This window comes from Hyperolius riggenbachi, chromosome 1 (assembly GCF_040937935.1).
Source record: "Hyperolius riggenbachi isolate aHypRig1 chromosome 1, aHypRig1.pri, whole genome shotgun sequence".
NCBI lineage: Eukaryota > Metazoa > Chordata > Amphibia > Anura > Hyperoliidae > Hyperolius > Hyperolius riggenbachi.
The window spans coordinates 545,988,123-546,007,020 of NC_090646.1; the positions used below are offsets into that span (position 1 = coordinate 545,988,123).

Genomic DNA, 18,898 nt, shown 5'->3' on the forward strand with positions numbered 1-18,898 from the left:
CTCAATAACATATTAAAGTTAATTTTAGCTTGCAAGCTGGTCCATTATATAAAACCTTTTTCATTTGTATGCATATGAAGTGAGGTTATTCCCAACACTATTTAAGGCCTCCTTTCAACATTACTTCTAGCATTTTTTTTTTTATTGCGAAGGAGACCAGGAAAAGTATATAACGTTCTAGAGAAAGTACTTCTGCTTGTTGTATGGACTTTACATGGGTTTAGATGCACTGGGTGCGATTTGCTAAAGTAGTAGTGCCTTAAAATCCGGTACATTTTTACTCTGTTTACTTCAAACATCCAGTCATGTGCAGAGGAATTCTTACACGATTGTATGTTTGGAATGATCAGATATTCCATCAATTGCTTCTCTCTCTCTACCACTTGGTAATTAAGGATTAACAATTAAATTCACATTTCTCCTGCATTCAAATTTCATGTAAATGTAATGCAGCTTCAAATTGGACCATTTTGAATAACTTCTTGTCCATTTTTATTGGTACAAGTTCAAGCTGCATAACATTTACCATATTTTGCGGGACACATGACACATAAAATGCTATGATTAAGGGCGTGTAACGTCCGAAACATGTCAGCATGTGGTGATGGATTTTTAGCTTGTCATGTACGTGATTGAATAAAGCAAGTTTGTTCCTACTGACATTGTGCGGAATCTACTCTCTACTGTACATAAAATGCACCTAGTATTAGAGGACAAAACTCAGGGGAAAAAATACTAAACTTGGTGCGTTTATGGCGCAGGCGCATCCAATCAACCTTACACTCCTCCATACTGTCTCTATCTAAGCTACACTGCCCAGCTACACTACCCCCTGCTGCTCCCACCAGCTACACTACACTAACCCCTAATGGCCCCCCCCCCCCCAGTTACACAACACTAAAATAACCCCTGCTGTCCCATCAGCTAAGCTACACGAACACCTGATTACCACCAGCTACACTAACAGTGGAAGATCTCTCCTGATCCTTCTGCTATGTTCCTGGAGTATGTCCAGGAGTATGGCAGCAGGATCGGCAAGTGCTTCCCTGCTCACTCTGCACTGTGTAGTCTGAGTAGAAGACTCGCCCACTCTCCCTTTCCCTCCCCCTCCCCCCCCCCCCCCCCCCTTTTTCAGGGAACAAATAGTGCTTCTTATATTCTGAAAGATACTGTATATGAAATTTGAATGCAAGGAGAGATTTGCGTCTCTCTGATCATCCCTAGTAATTATATTGCTGCTTCTGTTTTGCATTAATAAATATTAGAAGCAAATTTAAATATGATGCATAATTTTGGTCCTTTATTTAATTGGGCTACTCCAAAAGGTACTTGATTGATGCCAGTGTTTGAAATCCCCTATCCTTTTCTAACATCTATAGCAGAATAGCAATGGTGATCTTTTCTTGCAGACTTTTCCTCCATCCCCTTCCACAAAACCATAATGCTGTTGCCTTGCAGCTGGAGTCTTAATTATTTGTTTGTTCTGCATTATGAAGAATGCATTGGGGAGCATGACATCATCAGTTTGACTTTTATTGGCTGCAACAGATGGGTGGGATTGGGAATACTTGTGGACATATTCTCACCACAGGAGAAATATAGAAGAAGCTGTCATGACATTAAGCTTCCTGGCAGCTCGCAAAACTGAAATAGAGTAGTCCTATAACAGAGAAAAGATGCCTGCTAAATAACCCTCTGTGTTAGAGAACATAAAAGCCTCTTTTTACCCCATCTAAAGAACCTCGTTTTCCCGTGTCTGACCTACACATTTCATAATTTAAAAGAACTGCACCATATTAAAGTTTATTTTTTATTCAGCTGATCAGTGGGGGTTCCTTGGTCCTCCTAAGGGCCACATGTTTGTGAATAGACTGAAGGAAATCGGGTTTATTAGAATTTAGCTTCAGCTGAACTGGAGATCTCTTCCTGAAAGAAATTTCCTGCTTGATATGAACATATTCTAAAGGGACTGATGCTTGATTTGAACTAATTAGGGGGAAAGGTATTGGTCTGTTTAGGACCAACATTGACATCGCCACCAGCTAAAACAGCATTTTCTGGACTATTGAACATGTGCAATGTAAATACTCCTTCTTTGATGTGGTACAAATGAGTATTTTGGCAAGCATGTTTATAGAGTTTGACACCAGCTTCGGGAACACTAGCAGCTGTCAAGAAGAAAACATTCTTATGTCTAAAGCCTCATACACACGGGCTACAACTGTCGCCGCAACCACGTGGCACACGTGTGTTGCGGCGACAGGTCGTCCGTTAGTCTCCTCTGCCTGATTTGCCCACCCTTCACTATAGAAAGTGTATTGTTTCAGCATGAGAAATTTTGGCCAATCAGAGAGGAACCGAGGTGTGGGAGGGGAAAACAGGAGGGAAAGAGGCTTTAGCCAATCGGGCTGCATTAGTTAAGTCTGAGGGGAAGTAGGGAAGCAAAAAAAGACAACCCAGCATGCCCTGCAACTTCTCTTTTGTGTACCAAATTTTCTGTGTACCAAATAAGTCCTATCAACTGGGGAATAATTTATCAACAAGAAAAGTAATAGTGATTTTATCTTTTGGATTGCCTGATTAACATCCTAATTACTTGTTTACCAGATAAAAATAAAGAATTGATTTTATGCCCGACAGTTACTCTTTAATACAGGAAAAGGGGATGTGTGTTGCTCTTATCTGTACTTGACTCTTTAAAGATGTATTATGAGGGCTTCACACTGCAAATCTTTTTCTAAGTGTGATTTTAAAAGCTCTTGCTCATTGAATGCGAAGTGTGTGTTCTTACTTGAGCAATGTGATTTAATAACAATCACCCATAGCATTGTATTAGCAAGAGCTTTTCAGATCACTAGTGCTAAAAAAAGCTCTTGCAGGGTGAATCAGCCCTAAGTGTTGAATAGAAGATGCCCATAAGCCACTTTGAAGTTTATCTAAGAATTCTGATACAAAACAGATTTTAAACCCCAATTTTGTGACTGTTAATACATTTTAATAAAATGGTCCAAAAAGAAAGGCTGAACACGTTTTCAATGGCAACTGGGCAGATGTAACACAAACACCCTACTGCGGGGGACTTCACAGCCACGCCACTGACAAACGCATAATTACCATCGTTGTTCAAATAACAGCACAGTTTGTGTTAAAGCGAAAAATATACAATGTTTGGAATTTCTCCTCTTCTCTTGATTATTTTTATATTCTTACCAACTGTTTATTTATTAAGGTTTATATTTTATCTCTAAGAGAACATATTCTGTTGAAGGAAATCCTCGGGGATGTGTTCATTTCTCATAATGGAAAATGGCATTGCGAGCAATTTATCAAACGATCAGTTTCAAATTTCTACCCATAAATCTTAAATGATTGTTGAAGGAGACGGGGGAGGAAGAGGGTTGGGAAAGATGATCCCTGAAACCTTTAAGCTTCTTAAAAATTTCCTGAAACTCAGTGTGAGGACTGAGGTACTTGAAAGCAATAATCTTCTGAAGAAACCATTGTTCTCAGTAGGTCTCAGCTTCTTCAATGTCCACTGTGTGTCATTTCATTGTTAATGCTACTATAGCCCTCAGAATAATGGACTGTGCATCTAAAAGGAGGGAAGACTGTGTGAACAAACTTCCTAAGACCTGAAAATTGTGTGATATTTTTGTCCTAAATACTCTGTTTTTGTTTTTCTTTTCTTGACAGATACAAAGCAGTATCCGGTATTTGTGGGGCACAAACCAGGAAGGAACAACACACAGAGGCACAAAATGGACATCCAGCAGATCATCATAATGAACCGGACACTGTATATTGCTGCTAGGTGGGGGACCTTACCTCATATTTTCATTTTTTAATTAAAGAAATATCTGAAAATGCTTTTTATTGGCTATAGAGTGAGCAATGCAGAAGCCTACACTTGCTGACTCACAAGCTGCATACCCATTCCAAGGCAGTGACCTCACTTGCGGCAATGCCAGATAAATGCCTCACTGTTCTGGGACTGGTGGGAAGGTTGGGAGCTACAGTGATATTAATCATCTCAAAAGAAGTCTACGCTTTTGTGAAAAAATATACGTAAGATAAGGATCAACACATTCCTAAAGCCATTTCAATGAAAAAAATCTGTATTCGTCATGCTGTGTCCTATATGCTGATTATTGCTTATGCCATTATTTGTGCTATGAGGAATCTATCCCAGGCGGTCCTGAAATGATTGTCCATATATATGTTACACTGAGGTTTGCTTTGAACTGAATCTAGGGATGTGCTGACCCTTGTCTTGTTTTTAAATTATTTGTTGGGACAGCCACATTGCATCATTGCACCAAATCGCCTGATGTATGGCCATCTGCTTCCAGTAGATTAGATAGTTATGTGTTTTGTGTAAAAACTTCTTGTGCCTTATGCATCTCATAAACAAAACCATTACCTTGAATCCAGTTTATAAATCACTTAAACTAATAACCATTTTGTAAATAGTTTGTAACTGTATTGGATTGTAGTAGTGAGGACTTTCCTGAGCTTCATTATTTCCTCAGCTGAATGACAGACAAATAATTCTCTAGTTCTAAGGGGAAAAAAATCACAATGTGGCCATTGAGTAAAGGTCCTTAAAAGGCCAAACTCTGAAAAGTAAGGTGTCAAATAGAACTTGGATCTGGCACAGTGACGCTGTGCTCCTGGTGAAGGCTTAATGTGCTAAAGACTGAACTTAATTTCCTGCTCCTCGCACAGTTTAAACATTTTCAGTCAATCACTGAAAATGACTCCTAATGACTTGTTATTACAAGAAAGGAAAACTCCTGTTCTGAACAAAACTATCATTGTGCTTTGTAATATTAGGCATCTATAGTCAGGCTCCGATAGGCCCCCTACAGCCTTTCCTTCCTCACAGAGCTCTTCTATGAGAGACAGGAGACACCAAGACGTGGGCACTTCTGCCTATGGCTCGTCAACTCTGTATTTTCCATTACAAGGTGTAACTGAGCAATGTGCAGAGATCATCTCTGCCATTGCGCTGTCTGTGATGAAGAATCTGTCTCCTTTTAATTACTGTGAGCCTTGGACCCATTTTACTGGTACGTTATCCTTCTCATCATCGCAGTGTACAATTTCATCTCTCTGTTCTCAGCACTTCTCATGCAGAATGCTGTACCAGTTAAAAGTGCTTAGGTAATTACCATAGCAGACAATAGAGGCAATAAGATTTGCTCGCTTCGTGTTATCAGACTGGAATAAATGTGGGGATATGGGCTTGTTCTAATTATGGGCCTTTGAATGTAATTCATAGATGATTATTTACCAGTGAAAATGTTCACGTCAATCATGCATATGCATTCATTTTTCTTTTTATTCAAGAAATGTAAAATCTGCAATAATAATGAAAGCACCAGGCTCCTGTTCATTTCACGTCTTTTATGCTGCGTTTGGCTTTTTCTTAAAATTTTGAACGTTTTATCTTTGCATTTGCATATGGTGTGTTACTCTGGTGAAATCATGTATGCCCAACATTTTATAGTAGTATTTTATATAACTATGTTGCTCCAAGGTGACCATGCCATAAAGGCACATGCATGAACAGTGCTCATTAGTGTTGCATGTTGCTCAAATTAAGGATAGCCAATTTTGGAACACCGAATACTCCCGACAGCTGGTTTGGAAGAAGGAAGTATCAGAGTAATGAAACACAATGTGACATGCAAGGCAGTGAACTTCTCCTGACCCTGTCCCCTTGTTCGGTGCTGAATAGCATTAATCAGAAGTATTCAGGTGTTCCAAATTAGCTATGCCGAATTCAAACCCCAACACTAGTGTTTACTATGTATAACCCCCCAGACACTGTAAGTTCCAGTGATTATATCCTAGGTACAATGTAGGGGTTCTTGGGCTGTTGTAGGGAGGGTTGTTGTGGGGCGCATGCTACACTCTGCCAGTTGGAGCTGAAGCGGCTCCCAGTGCCATTGATCAATTGCCTAATTGGGCTGCTATTGACCCATATATGGCTAGCTTTAAGGTTTAATTCTCTCTAGCTATTACCCTATTAAAGTAAGGTTAGGTGTATGTGTCTTCCACAAGTCTAAAGATGCTATAGCTTTAAAGAGCAAAGTTCAGGCCCCAGGGTTTCCCAGGTGTCCATTTAAAATGGATTCCCGTTGTTTGAAAAGTAAATATTGTAGACAGGCAGTCATGTCACGGTGCTTGTGTAATACAATGAAAGCATTAAAGTACAAGTATTCTGATCAGCACACTGGACACCCACCTTGCCAGAAGGCTTGAATGATTTCCCACTGTGTAAAGCAACATGTTGGAAGATTCACACCCTTCAGGAATCTGTAGGACTGTTCAGTGAACAGCTGTGGCTGCGCACATCCTGTAAACAGACATTACATGAGTGACCATGGGTCATGAACAGCCACCGGCATTGAGCAAATAGTCTTACTGCAAAAGACTTATGTCATGGTAACAGAATCTCGCTCCGAGGTCTGAGAAGAACTTTATTCTCTGTTTGTACTCATGCAGCTGAATGAAAAGCTGGTGTAATGTACGGTTTATGGAATTTACTGTTTGGGCAACACAAAGTCTTTTTGTCTACAAGAAAATGAGCCGTAGTTAGTAAACCTGTTGGGTTGCGCTAGAGATGGAGGTTTTGCGCTGTGTTAACAAACACAGGTGGGAAGTGCAATTATCCCCTTATTAGGCTTCATAGGGAGAAAGAGAGCTGCTTATGCTATACGCCGGACTTTGCATTATGGGAAAGAGGAAGCCAAGCAGAAAGGTTTTCAGGTTTTCTCAATGTGACTGTATTAATTAAGATTCCTTGGCAATTATGAGTTGTCCCAGTGAAAGGACCCCATAATGCTGCTTATAAAAACCGTGTACGCTTGTTTTCAGAAGTACTTTGTAAGGCCAAATAGCAAACTGGCCAATTCAATTTTAGGCACAGTCCAAGCAAGGTGGGGGGGGGGGGGGGGGGGCGTTGTGTCCCCCCCCTAATGCTCACTTTGTAACATTTAGTTGGAAGCGATTGGCTGCTCCTATTGTGTCTGTTGTGTGTTGCAGTTTTTTGCTCTGCAGTAGAACACAAAGTGGGCACAGCAAATGAAGTTGAAAGCTAATGTTATTCTTCTAATGACCCAGACTGCGGTTGAGCCATTTAAGTGAACTGCGTGATAAACTGCATTGCCCAGCTCCTAGGAAGAACACACAAGTTCTTTTCTTCAGTAAACCAGAACACTCCATATTGCAGAATTTGGCAGACAATAAAACCTAATTACAAAAGAATTTAGCCACAAGCGTTAAGTAGTCGTTGGAAATCCTCAACTCGTTTCTAGTTATTCTGGCATGTGACTCAATACATAAAGGCTTGAAAAGGATTATTAACCCCTTCTTTTCTGAACACTCCATGTATCCCTTGTTGCGGTTACAATACAGTAAATGTCATTTTCACGTGATTTTGAAAAAGTAAAAAATAAAAGGGCATTACACCAGCGGCATGTATAACATATATACATAAAGAAGTAAAATATATTATGTTCCTGATAGTCAGAATTTTTTTTTCTGATAGTCTGAATAGAATTGATTTTTAACACAACCTTGTATTGGGGACCTCTACATACTGTACTGAATAGGTGGTAAGGCTGGGTATGGTACAGCCTTCATACTACAACATTGTTAGCTGTTGTACAGCTGGAATCTGCTAGGCCTCAGCATTGCATCTGAGAGGGCCAGGCCAAGGGGGTAGCAAGTCCAGCCATATACCTGGATTTACCAAGGCTGAGAACAGTATGTTGCCTTAGCACTTTATTCCAGTCATGTGATCCTCTACAGGATTTTCAGGTACAGCTGTTTGTGGATGAAATCCTGCTTCCCCATCCTGACCAAGAGTACATGCATGTCACCTACTTAAAGGACACCTGAACTGAGAGGGATACGGAGGCCGCCATATTTATTTTCTATTAAACAACACGAGTTGCCTGGCAGTCCTGTTGATCTATTTGGCTGCAGTAATAGCTGGATCATACACCTGAAACAAGCATGCAGCTAATCCAGTCAGACTTCAGTCAGAGCACCTGATTGGTATGCTTGCTCAGGGTCTGTGGCTAAAAGTATTGTAGGCAAAGCATCAGCAGGACAGCCAGGCAATCTATATTGTTTAAAAGGAAATAAATATGGAAGCCTCCATATCCCTCTTAGTTCAGGTGCCCTTTAAATCTGTGGGTAGCGCTGACTGACTGGACGTGTAAAAGAAGCTACAGTCAGAGCTTAGACCTTGCAGATGGCCATGGGAAAGGGTGGGAAGTGGATAGGTGAAGTGGGGTTTAGGGATTACACACCCACTACAGAAGATAAAGCAACAGCTCTGGTGGGTAAGGCATACAAGGCAATGCTGAATTCATCACTACTAGCCTTGCTGCGTTTAAATGTATCCTTTTGTTATATTTCACATCACAAGACATTTTATCATTCCAATGGTGTTACATTGGTGTTATCAGTAGGCGGTGTCCCCACTTGTTCTGGACCACATGCGCCCAGCGGGAGCTGATGGTTCTGCTGTGGTCCAGCTGTAGCCCGGGGCAGATGTGTTACCCCTATATGCTATATGGGGGAATGCATCACTGTTCCTGGGATGATCGCCAAATGCACAGAAGTCCCATGGATCCGATGCAGCGTGACAAAGTGTGAACGGCTCCTATTTATAAAAAACGGACAAAAAATGTCCGTTCCTCCACTCAAGTAGGAGCAGAGCCTTAGCCTTCCTGAAAGCATATGGAGTAGTGACCATTTTTGGATTAGTGCAGCTTCTACTCTTGTAGAGTTGTAAAAATTCCTGACTTGTGCAGCTAATTTCACATGCTGGAGGGGTGTCTTCTAAGCGCTAAAAAGTACAAATTTCTTTATTCAGGCCCTTTAGGGCGGAAACAGTAAATTCGGGCGCCTGAGGCTAGTGGACAAATCGGGCGCCGCCATTCACTCCTATAATAAATATCGTTTAATGGGCGCCCGATAGGAAAAAAGGGCGCCGGAGAAAAATAACGTTTTAAAAGCGGCGCCCGGAGACTTAATGTTTTATTACTGCTTCTCATGATTACACATTATTTAATGATTTATACATTTTTAAATATTATTTTTAAACAAAAAACAGTACAATATTTTTTTTCAAACATTATTTTTAAACGAAAAACAGTACATTTTTTTTTTTTTTTTTTTTTTTTTTTTTTTTTTTTTTTTTACATTATTTTTAATGTAACAGGGAGAGCGCAAGCGGTTCTAGCATGATGTTCCTTTAACATATTTACATGGTATGTTTTCAGCTGCTTACCTCGGTCATCCAGCGCGACCACATAGGTCACATCACTAATCTTCCTATGTATGGTATAGGGCCCATCCCAAGCGGCCTGCAGCTTATTCTGTCGCATCGGGTTTAGGACCCATACCTTGCGACCTACCTCATAAACTCTCTCCCTAGCCCCGTGGTCATACCACTGCTTCTGGGTGGCCTGGGCTTGAGTCAGATTCCCTCGCACTAACCCCACCAGGGTGTCCATCTTTTCCCGGAACTTTAGAACGTATTCCACTATGGAGACCCCGGGACCCATGTCCTGCCCCTCCCAGACCTCTCGAATGAGATCGAGGGGTCCGCGTACCCTCCTCCCATATAAGAGCTCAAAGGGCAAGAACCCGGTGGATGCCTGGGGCACCTCACGATAAGCAAACAGTAAGTGGGGCAGGTATCGCTCCCAGTCTCTCCCTTGCGATTCAACAAACACCCTTAGCATCTGTTTCAGAGTACCATTGAACCGCTCACATAACCCATTTGTCTGGGGGTGGTAAGGGCTGGCCATGATGTGTTCGACCTGCATTTGTTTACAGAGGCATTCCATTAGGCGCGACATGAATTGTGGGCCGTGATCTGTGAGCATTTCACGGGGAAAACCGACCCGTGAGAAAATGCGCACCAATGCGTCCGCAACCTTGTCTGCCCGTATGGAGCTCAGGGCTACAGCTTCAGGGTAGCGAGTGGCATAATCTGCCACCGTAAGAATGAAACGTTTCCCTGTGCTGCTGGGTATCGCTAGAGGCCCAATTATGTCAACAGCAACCCTTTGGAAGGGCTCCTCTATTATGGGTAAGGGCCTCAGTGGGGCTTTGTCGGTGTCACCTGCTTTGCCGACCCGCTGACAGGCTACACAAGACCGGCAAAAATCAGCAATATCTGTCCCCATGTGGGGCCAATAAAAATTGTGGGCAAGCCGGGATTTGGTCTTGCGGATCCCCAAGTGACCAGCCAGGGGCACCTCATGTGCTATTCTTAATAGCTGCTCCCTGTACCTGTGGGGAACAATCAACTGCCGGTCGGCCTCCTCCACTTCAGATGGCTCAGAGGGAATAACCTCTCTGTACAGTCTGCCGTGCTCCCAGTACACCCTCACTCTGTCGCCCTCCACCGGTGCCCTGTCCGCCAGACTCCTGAGCTCTTCCAGGCTGATATCAAGTCGCACAGCCTCGGAGAACTCAGCGCTGTCGGCCACAGGCACCAGGGAGGTGGCAAACTGAGAGGCCTCTGGGTCCTCAGAGCCAGGCTCTGAAGTGGAAGAGCCCGACCCAGTGACATCAGCCCCTTCAGTGGACAATTCGTCTGCTGCAGCCCGGTGAGCACTGCGGGTCACCACTGCAGCTGACGGAGCGTTCACTGTACACATGTCATCATGCAACACATCACATATTACATCAACATTATCTGCATTCATGGTAACAACGTGTCCTCCTCCAGGCCTGGGCACTGGAGACTCACTAGGGCTGGCTCCTAGTACACAGTCCGTAGCCCCTGGGGCCTCACCAGCACTCCCCGCTTGCACAGCATTATCACACAGTACCTTGCCAGAGTCCGGAACTTCTGCGGGGGAGGCAGGCTCCATGAGGTTTGGAGTAGGCTCATACCGGGCCACTAACCGTCCCAGGTCAGTACCCAACAAAACGTTCGTGGGGATGGCATCCGTTACCCCCACTTCTTTCATTCCGCTGCCGGCCCCCCAATCCAGGTGGACCAAGGCGGTGGGTATGGCGGGGGTGACACCCCCTACTCCTTTGACAGCCATAGTCTTGCCAGGAATGTACTCCTCTGGGTTCACAAGCTGGGGGTGCACTAGAGTCACCTCTGCTCCAGTCTCTCTTAGACCGGTGGTAACCGTATCCCCAACCGTGACAGGTTGCAGATTCTCTGCATAGCTACCTGCATTCCTGGTGGCACACAACGCATTCTGGGCCCCGCCAGAGTTTGGGGCTTCCTTCTTCTTTTCTGGGCATGTAGCACTGATGTGACCCGGTTTGTTACAGGCAAAACATCTCCGAGTGTCAACGGTGGCTGTTCTACCTCCAGGCGGCTGCGGGACTTGGCTTCGCTGGGTGCTCAGAGGAGAAGGTCTCGCAGGCTTTTCTCCCTTCCAGCTGGGCGCCGTAGTCCTTCGAAAGTCAGATGCTCGATTGGACATGTAGGCATCAGCAACTTTTGCGGCCTCATCCACGGTCTTCGGCTCTCGGTCCCGTACAAACTGCCGGACCTCAACAGGACAAGTGTGGAGGAACTGGTCTTTTATTATCAGTTCCTGCAGGGCATCAAAGGTTTCAACCGACAGTCCTTTTAACCACTGCTGGAAGGCAGTGCGCAGGTTGCAAGCATGATCCAGGTAGCTGTCATTAGGACCTCGCTGCACTGTCCTGAAACGTTTGCGATACACCTCTGGCGTGAGGTGGTATCGCGCAATAATGGCTTTCTTAATCGCCTCAAAGTCTGTTTCTTCCTCCTGGGGGAGACTCACAAACGCCTCCAGGGCCTTGCCTCTCAGGCCTGGTGTGAGATATCTTGCCCACTGCTCACGGGGCACCCCATACTGCCGACAAGTCCTTTCAAACCCCTGTAGGAAAGTGTCTATGTCAGAGTCCTTGTCCATAGCCAGGAACTTATCCAGGGGGATTCTGTGGACTCGCTCACCTTCGCGTTCTGCGGGTCCAGCAGACTGGTTCTGCTGCTGAAGTTTAGCCAGCTCCAGCTGGTGTTGCCGTTCAGCACTTTCCCTCTCGGCCTGGTGTCGCTGTGCAGCTTGTTCCCTCTCGGCCTGGAGTCTGTCCCTCTCGGCCTGGCGTCGCCATTCAGCTCTTCCCTCCTCTGCCTGTCGGTGCAGTAGGATCAGCTTTAGGCGCAGTTCAGGATCAGCAGAGTTCAGTAGCTGTAGATCAGCTTCCAGAGATGGCATCTCCCTGCTTGGTGGATCGTCCAGGACATCGTCTCCACTCGCATTCTGTGGCGGGAGCGATTCCTCCTCTGGCGTGTCGTGAGCTGCATCCGCTGACATTGAAGCACGGGCTCGCTCTGCCTCATCATACTCCTCGAGCGCACAAACTAACTGCTCCTTAGTCTGGCCGCTCACCGTCTCGATGCCTTTGTGCTCACACAGGTTGAGTAGTATCTCTTTGTTTTGCCTTGCATAGCTGGATGCTTTCTGAGCCATCGTGTTGCAAAAAATAAAAAGAAAAAAGGGGGGAAGGGAAAGCAAATACCAAGTGTGTATCTTTGAAAAAAAAAAAAAAAAAAAACGTATATAGATTCTGCACTGAGTAGACTTCTGTAGGCTAGTTGCTTCTAGCAAGCTTCCAGCCTTTAGTACTCAGAATAGCGAGCTAAACTGCGTACTAATGTACTAAACGATGCCACCACTGCCAGCCAATTATGTCAGGAACCGGCCCGCGTATACGGTTCCCGACTGCGGGTTTGACCAGACTGAGAGGGGAAGCAGCCTTAGTCAAGCTAAAACAAGGCTGGGACCCCTCAGAACACCTCTCACTGCCACCACTAGCGGTTCGCTAGACACTTCCACTCTGCTGTCGAGTCCTCAGCGCGCACTCCGCGTTTTCGTATTTGGGTCAGCTTTGCGCTTAGGCCAAATACGGGAACGCCACGCACCCACACACACACACACAGTTGCAATCTTACACTGTCGTGAAGCAAAGACCCACTAACAGTCGTTCCGAATGATACGGTTAGCCACTCTGCTGTCGCTACTCGCACTGGCGTTGTTCGTACGTTGGGTCAGCTGCGCGCTTAGGCCAACGTATGACAAACGCCCCCACACACAATGCAATTACAATTTCATACGGTAGTGTTGCTCAAGCGTACAATTAGGCATGAACTTATACACAGTTACACTTCAGTCTCTTCTAGGCTATGAGTGTTAGTTTAGTACGGCAGAAGTCAAACTTATTAAATAATAATTTAATATTCTAGAAAAACATAGAACAATGCAGAACTTAATATATACAAAAAGATTACAAAAAACAAAGTAAAAATAGTTACAAGATAAAAGTTACAAAGATAACACACACGGATATTTGCGTAAAATAAAAATGGGGATTAAAAAAAACGTTACCAGCTTAGGTTAGAACGTTGTTTGACGGGAGGACGCCGGTTCGACCAGGAGTCGCGATCCTCCCTAGCTATTCGCTACCTCCGAGAGAAGACAGTCACTAGGCATCCGCCTCTGCTTTTTATACTCTGAGCTACGCCTGTAGGCTGCAACTTCCTTGGGGAGGGGAGGAACTAGGTTTTAATTAAATCTCAGACATATTCCATTTCCAGGTAAAAGTCCATACATCAAAGATTGTGAAGTGAGCCTTTCAACTCCAGGTGAAAACTTGATTATGGCTTTTTCCTGTCTCAGTTCTCAGACATAAATGGGATTTCCAGAGATCCACATACATGAAAAGGGTACTATAGCACCTCCACTAATGATTTAATTTCCACAGGCAAAAAATGGTATCAACAGGACTTCACCCATTTCTAATAGCCTGTCATGTACATTTCAAACGTTCCTGTGTTAGTCTCCAGACTCTGGTCCTCTGGCTTTGTGTATTGAGACAATGGGCCGTCTCCTGAGTTCAAACAGTCAGGCAGATAATCCCATTAGCACTCTCAGAGGAACTGCATACAGACTCAAAGCACCTGATATGGTCAAGACAATCACCCATTTCCTTGCCCCAAGCAACTCAAGGTAACCTGCTCCCTTCTGGCAGAAAAAATGAAAGAATATGTTCCTGTTATCCTTAATATCATCAGCACCTCAATATATCTCCACAGAACAGGAGGGTTCTAAGGGATCCAGAGCCTTCCCTCCCCTGAGGTGAGTATCTTACGATTTTATTTTTGATTATAGTTGTCCTTTAACCCCCTAACGGTATGATTTCTGGATTTTAGGGTCTTTTTGAAAAGTTTCAGACTTTAAAATCAGGAAAAATCATGCCGCCAGTGTTTCTGCAGCAGCCCCTGCTCTCTCACCTCTCCGGGCTCCAGCACTGCAATTTTACCTCCGTCCTCCAGGTGGCGCTGTAACACTGTGGTTAGATCGATGACTGCGATCTTACCAGAGTGATTCAGAGCCTTGGAGGACAGAAAGGAGAACGGCTACCGACGTCTGGATCCCCTGGGAGGTAAGTTAAAAACTCTGTTGTGCGCTATACTCTGCATAGACCTAAACTCAGACGTTCAGCTTTGCTCTAAAAGTGAAGCAACAGCATAATGACCTTGAAAGAAAAACGTTTCCTCATTGCAATTTGTAGAACTCCAACAATAAACCTGCAGTGTTTACTTCCTGGATGTTCTTGGGAACACAAAAAGGGTTAAATTTCAGTGTTTCATATTAGCACAAAACAATGGCACACCGTTGGCAGAGGCTGCTCACACTAAACACACAGTGAATTTCTCAGAAACTGTGTTTTCCTTGTCTGATGTGCAAGGGTTTAGGTCCCTTTTAAGTGACCTTACAAACTATTAACCTGGAAAAATGGGTTTTATTCACAAAAAGGTTACTTGCACTAGCATCAGATGTAAATTTTAGTTGAGTTTACACAAATTACGCAAGTGCTACACAAATAGCGTAACTTGTGGTATACATGCAACCCGTACGCTACATGGATAACTTGCATTACCCGGTGACAAACCCTGACCAAGTCTGTAGTATACAAACAATGTGGACGTTTTGTGTATAATGTGCGCTACACAATCTGTATAATGCATACATGCTATGCAGTTTCCCTAAATGCTGGTAAACGTTAACATGTTGGCTATATACATCTATAATTTACTGCCACTTTGTGATCATACTAAAATGTCTGGTGGTATAGAAACAACCCTTTGCCTGTCATGTGGCTCGCTTTTCTATAAACTTTGGCACCATGCATTTCCCTTTTATTACCACTCCTGACAACCCACGTCTTCTGACATGCTTACTTTTACCATGCAGCCTTCACTGACCCCATTGCTATTTAACAGTTGTCCCCAACCTTACATGAAGTAAGCCTATGCTGTTCCCTTTATGTATAATTATGTATAACCATTATCTATTATCAATCATTATTTTTATTACCTTCCAGGGATCACATTTTTACGATAGACCTGGACACAGCACACACGGAAGAGATCTATTTCAACAAGGTGAGTGGTGTTTTAGGTGATGGGTGCAGCAATAAGGGTTACACTAATGGCAGTTTCTGTGGAACTGAATAGCATTCCGTGTAAGAGTTTGCAGGGGAAAAAGGACCTGTCTAGATTGGTGTTTGATTGCTGTGCTGATTAAACATTGATCAGGAAAGGCCATTATACAGAAAATCAAGCATTTGGCCATGGGGAGGAACAACGCAAGACCCCAACGTCTGAACTGTGTACTACAGCCAGCAGTACTAATCTTGCGGCTGTGGTGGGTAGATGAATATGAGCCCAGACCTCTGCTGAGATCTGATGTAATATCCGCTGGGGCACAGTGGTAAACTGATATTGGGTAGATATTCATAATTTACCACACTGGTAAATTATTGCTGCCTAAAAGCGGACCTGAACTCGGAACTTCCTCTCTGCTCTAAGAGATAAGCAACAGAATATTTGAAGAAAAACATTTTCGTTTCAGCTGATACACACTGCAGATTTATTGCAGGATTTCTACTTCATGCTTTCATGGAAGCAGACATAGGGTTAAAATTATTTGTTTACAAATTGGCTGCTCTGCTGAGATTCCTGAGTTGACAGCTGAGATATCAAATTACACTTGTGATTAGGCACAGATGAGGGGGAATTAGACAGACTAAATGCTCTAAATACAAACAGGGTGGGTTTTTCTCTTTTCCTTCTGTCCTGTGCAAGAGTTCAGGTCCACTTTAATCTGAACCTATAGCCAACGGTTTGGCCGGAGTCTCATTCTGTAGAGTTGTAAACTGTGTCCTTCCTGACTGTCATCACTAGAACAGGATTAGTTGGCATTGGTCTGGATACAACAACTTACCATAGTAAAGGAAGGAAGAGACTGCACAAGTAACCACTCAGGAATCTCGCTTCATAAATAGTGGGACACGGGTTCACTTTAAGGATGTTTGCTCCCGCATGATGACAAAGCAAGTTGGAGAAAATACTATTCCTTAATACTTGCATTTGTGAGAATGGCTTTAGCCCATGCCGTATGCTGCCTTTCTGGAAATGTCTCAGAATCCCTGCAGGATTATCCATCAAATGGCTTTCATCCAGCTGAGTTATGCATTTGCATTATGTGTTAACATTTACTTAAAACACAAACGGCGGTTTTAGCAATGTTTTGTCTTGCTGTTAATAAGTGATTGCCTTAGCACGGCGCTTTTATTCGCAATTTCCCATCAACTTGATGCATTACCTAATAGGTATACTGTCGCACAAAGTAATAATAAAAAAATCAGAAACATATGACTTTCGAGAGATACAAAACAATACATTTATAACCTTTCCAGTACAGAAAAACAAGATTTGCTTTTTGAGCAGACAAGTTATTATTTTGTAAAGTGCTGTATCATGCATTTTACAAAGAAATAACATGGGCAAGCAAGGGCTATACAGTTATATACTACGTGTGTGTGTGTGTGTGTGTGTGTGTGTGTGTGTGTGTGTGTGTGTGTGTGTGTGTGTGTGTGTGTGTGTGACAATATGGTCCAGGGCCAGCAGGATATCCCATGACACCTCTCACCCCGGCAGATGTTTCTTCAACCACCTCCCCTAAGGCTGCTGCTACAGGACCATCGCCACCAAATCCTCCAGGCAAAGGAATACTTCCCCCCCCCCCCCCCCCAAGCAGGCCTCCTCCTGAACTCAAGCACCCTCCCCATTCCTCCTCCCTGAATCCCCCTTCAGCATCTCTGGAGACTTGGAGTACTGCACCTTTGTCCTAGTCCTTTAAGCATGTCCTTACATTTGCCTTTTCCCTGTTGCACTATGTCATATGTTGTTGTTTTCGCCATGTTAATTGCTGTGCGTACCAAAAAAAATCTGGGCGCTTCATCTGTCGCACTTGGTGAATAAAGTTAAAGGGACTCCGAGCAGTGCAGAAACTATAGAAAGATGCATATCATTTTGAAGCTCTTTTTCTCCTCTTTCCAACAATATATAAACCGCCGCCCTAGGCCTTTTAGTTTTCGCTATTTTTGGGATCGAAATCGAAAATAAAGAAAATTAATCTTTCCATAGTTGCTTGTATTACACAGGACGACTTTTCCCCAAAGTCGGCAGCTCCATTCAGCTGCCGACTTTGGGGAAAAGTCGTCCTGTGTAATACAAGCAAGAGGAAAGATGCATACCATTTTGAAGCTCTTTCTCCTCTTTCCAACAACACATAAACTGCCTCCCTACGCCTTTTTAGTTTTCGATATTTTCGCGATCGAAATCGCGGCGGCCGCAATTTTGATCGCGAAAATAGCAAACTGAAAGGCGTAGGGCGGTGGTTTCTATATCGTTGGAAAGAGAAGAAAGAGAGCTTCAAAATGGTATGAATCTTTCCATAGTTTCTGCACTGCTCGGAGTCCCTTTAAGTCTAATCTTATCTGGTGCTTTGCCACTGCTTTGTAATGATGGTGAGGAGAGTAGTTAGCGTTGTTATAAATCATAAAATGAATCTTCATTACGTTATATTTGTATATATTCCAAGATTCACACTAATGCTGGCTATAGATTTCCACCCCATGTTACAAAATGATCTATTCTTTTTTTGAAGAGAATTAAATCAGAAGGAATTGATTCCTGCCACACACTGCACACCAATTTCCAATAGATTTCATCAGCAAAATCATCAGTGGAACTGCAGCATTGCACTGTTTGATGCAGTGGAATTCCATGGGCCATACATCTATGCCCCCACCCCATTGATTTCAAACTCTTTTTCAGTGCCACCATGTAAATGTTACATAAACCTCACTACTCTGATGGAAACAAAAATGCTGCAGTGTAAGTGCTACTTAGCACCTTCAAAAATGGTATCAGTGAAGTGAGCGATAAAACTGTATTTCACATCTTTAAAGATGTGTATAAAGCTTGTAGGTGTTTTCATAAGTTGAAAACATGAAGACACAAATTATTGAAACAGATCTAAGAAATGTTAGTTGAATACTAGACTTTATTGCCTAATGGTTTATATTATTCCAGTTTGCTGTGCAAGGCAAATACTTATTGATGGTAAAATGGTGATGTGTGAAACCGCATACATTACTACAATAAATTCTGAAAATTATTCGTGCAAGGGTTGAGTCCGGAATCGATTGATTGTGTATGGACTGGATTATGATTGGAGGCTTGATGGACCTCCTACGATGATCTGTGACTCCCCGAGATTAACAGAGTGATTCCTGAGGTCTGTGGGCAACCCCCATTGTGTGTGAAATAGTGTAGCATGTAGTATACAGTGCTGCCACCAGCATGTAGTGCAGCATGTAGTGTATAGTGTTACCACCAATATGAAGTGCAGCATGTAGAATAGTGTTACCACCAGTATGTAGTGCAGAATGTAGTATACCGTGTTACCACCAATGTGAAGTGCAGCATGTAGTGTACTGTGCTACCACCAGTATGTAGTGC

General features: G+C 43.5%; 1 protein-coding gene across 5 annotated transcripts in view; it reads left to right on the forward strand.

Annotated features, from left to right (window-relative positions):
• SEMA6A (semaphorin 6A) overlaps positions 1 to 18,898 on the forward strand; it is a 321,282-nt gene that overhangs the window by 111,120 nt on the left and 191,264 nt on the right. For all 5 annotated transcript variants that reach the window (XM_068247141.1, XM_068247149.1, XM_068247126.1 and 2 more), the window contains exons 3-4: positions 3,694 to 3,811; positions 15,412 to 15,472. In XM_068247141.1, coding sequence (XP_068103242.1) covers positions 3,694 to 3,811; positions 15,412 to 15,472 — 179 coding nt within the window. The remainder of the gene's footprint in view (positions 1 to 3,693; positions 3,812 to 15,411; positions 15,473 to 18,898) is intronic.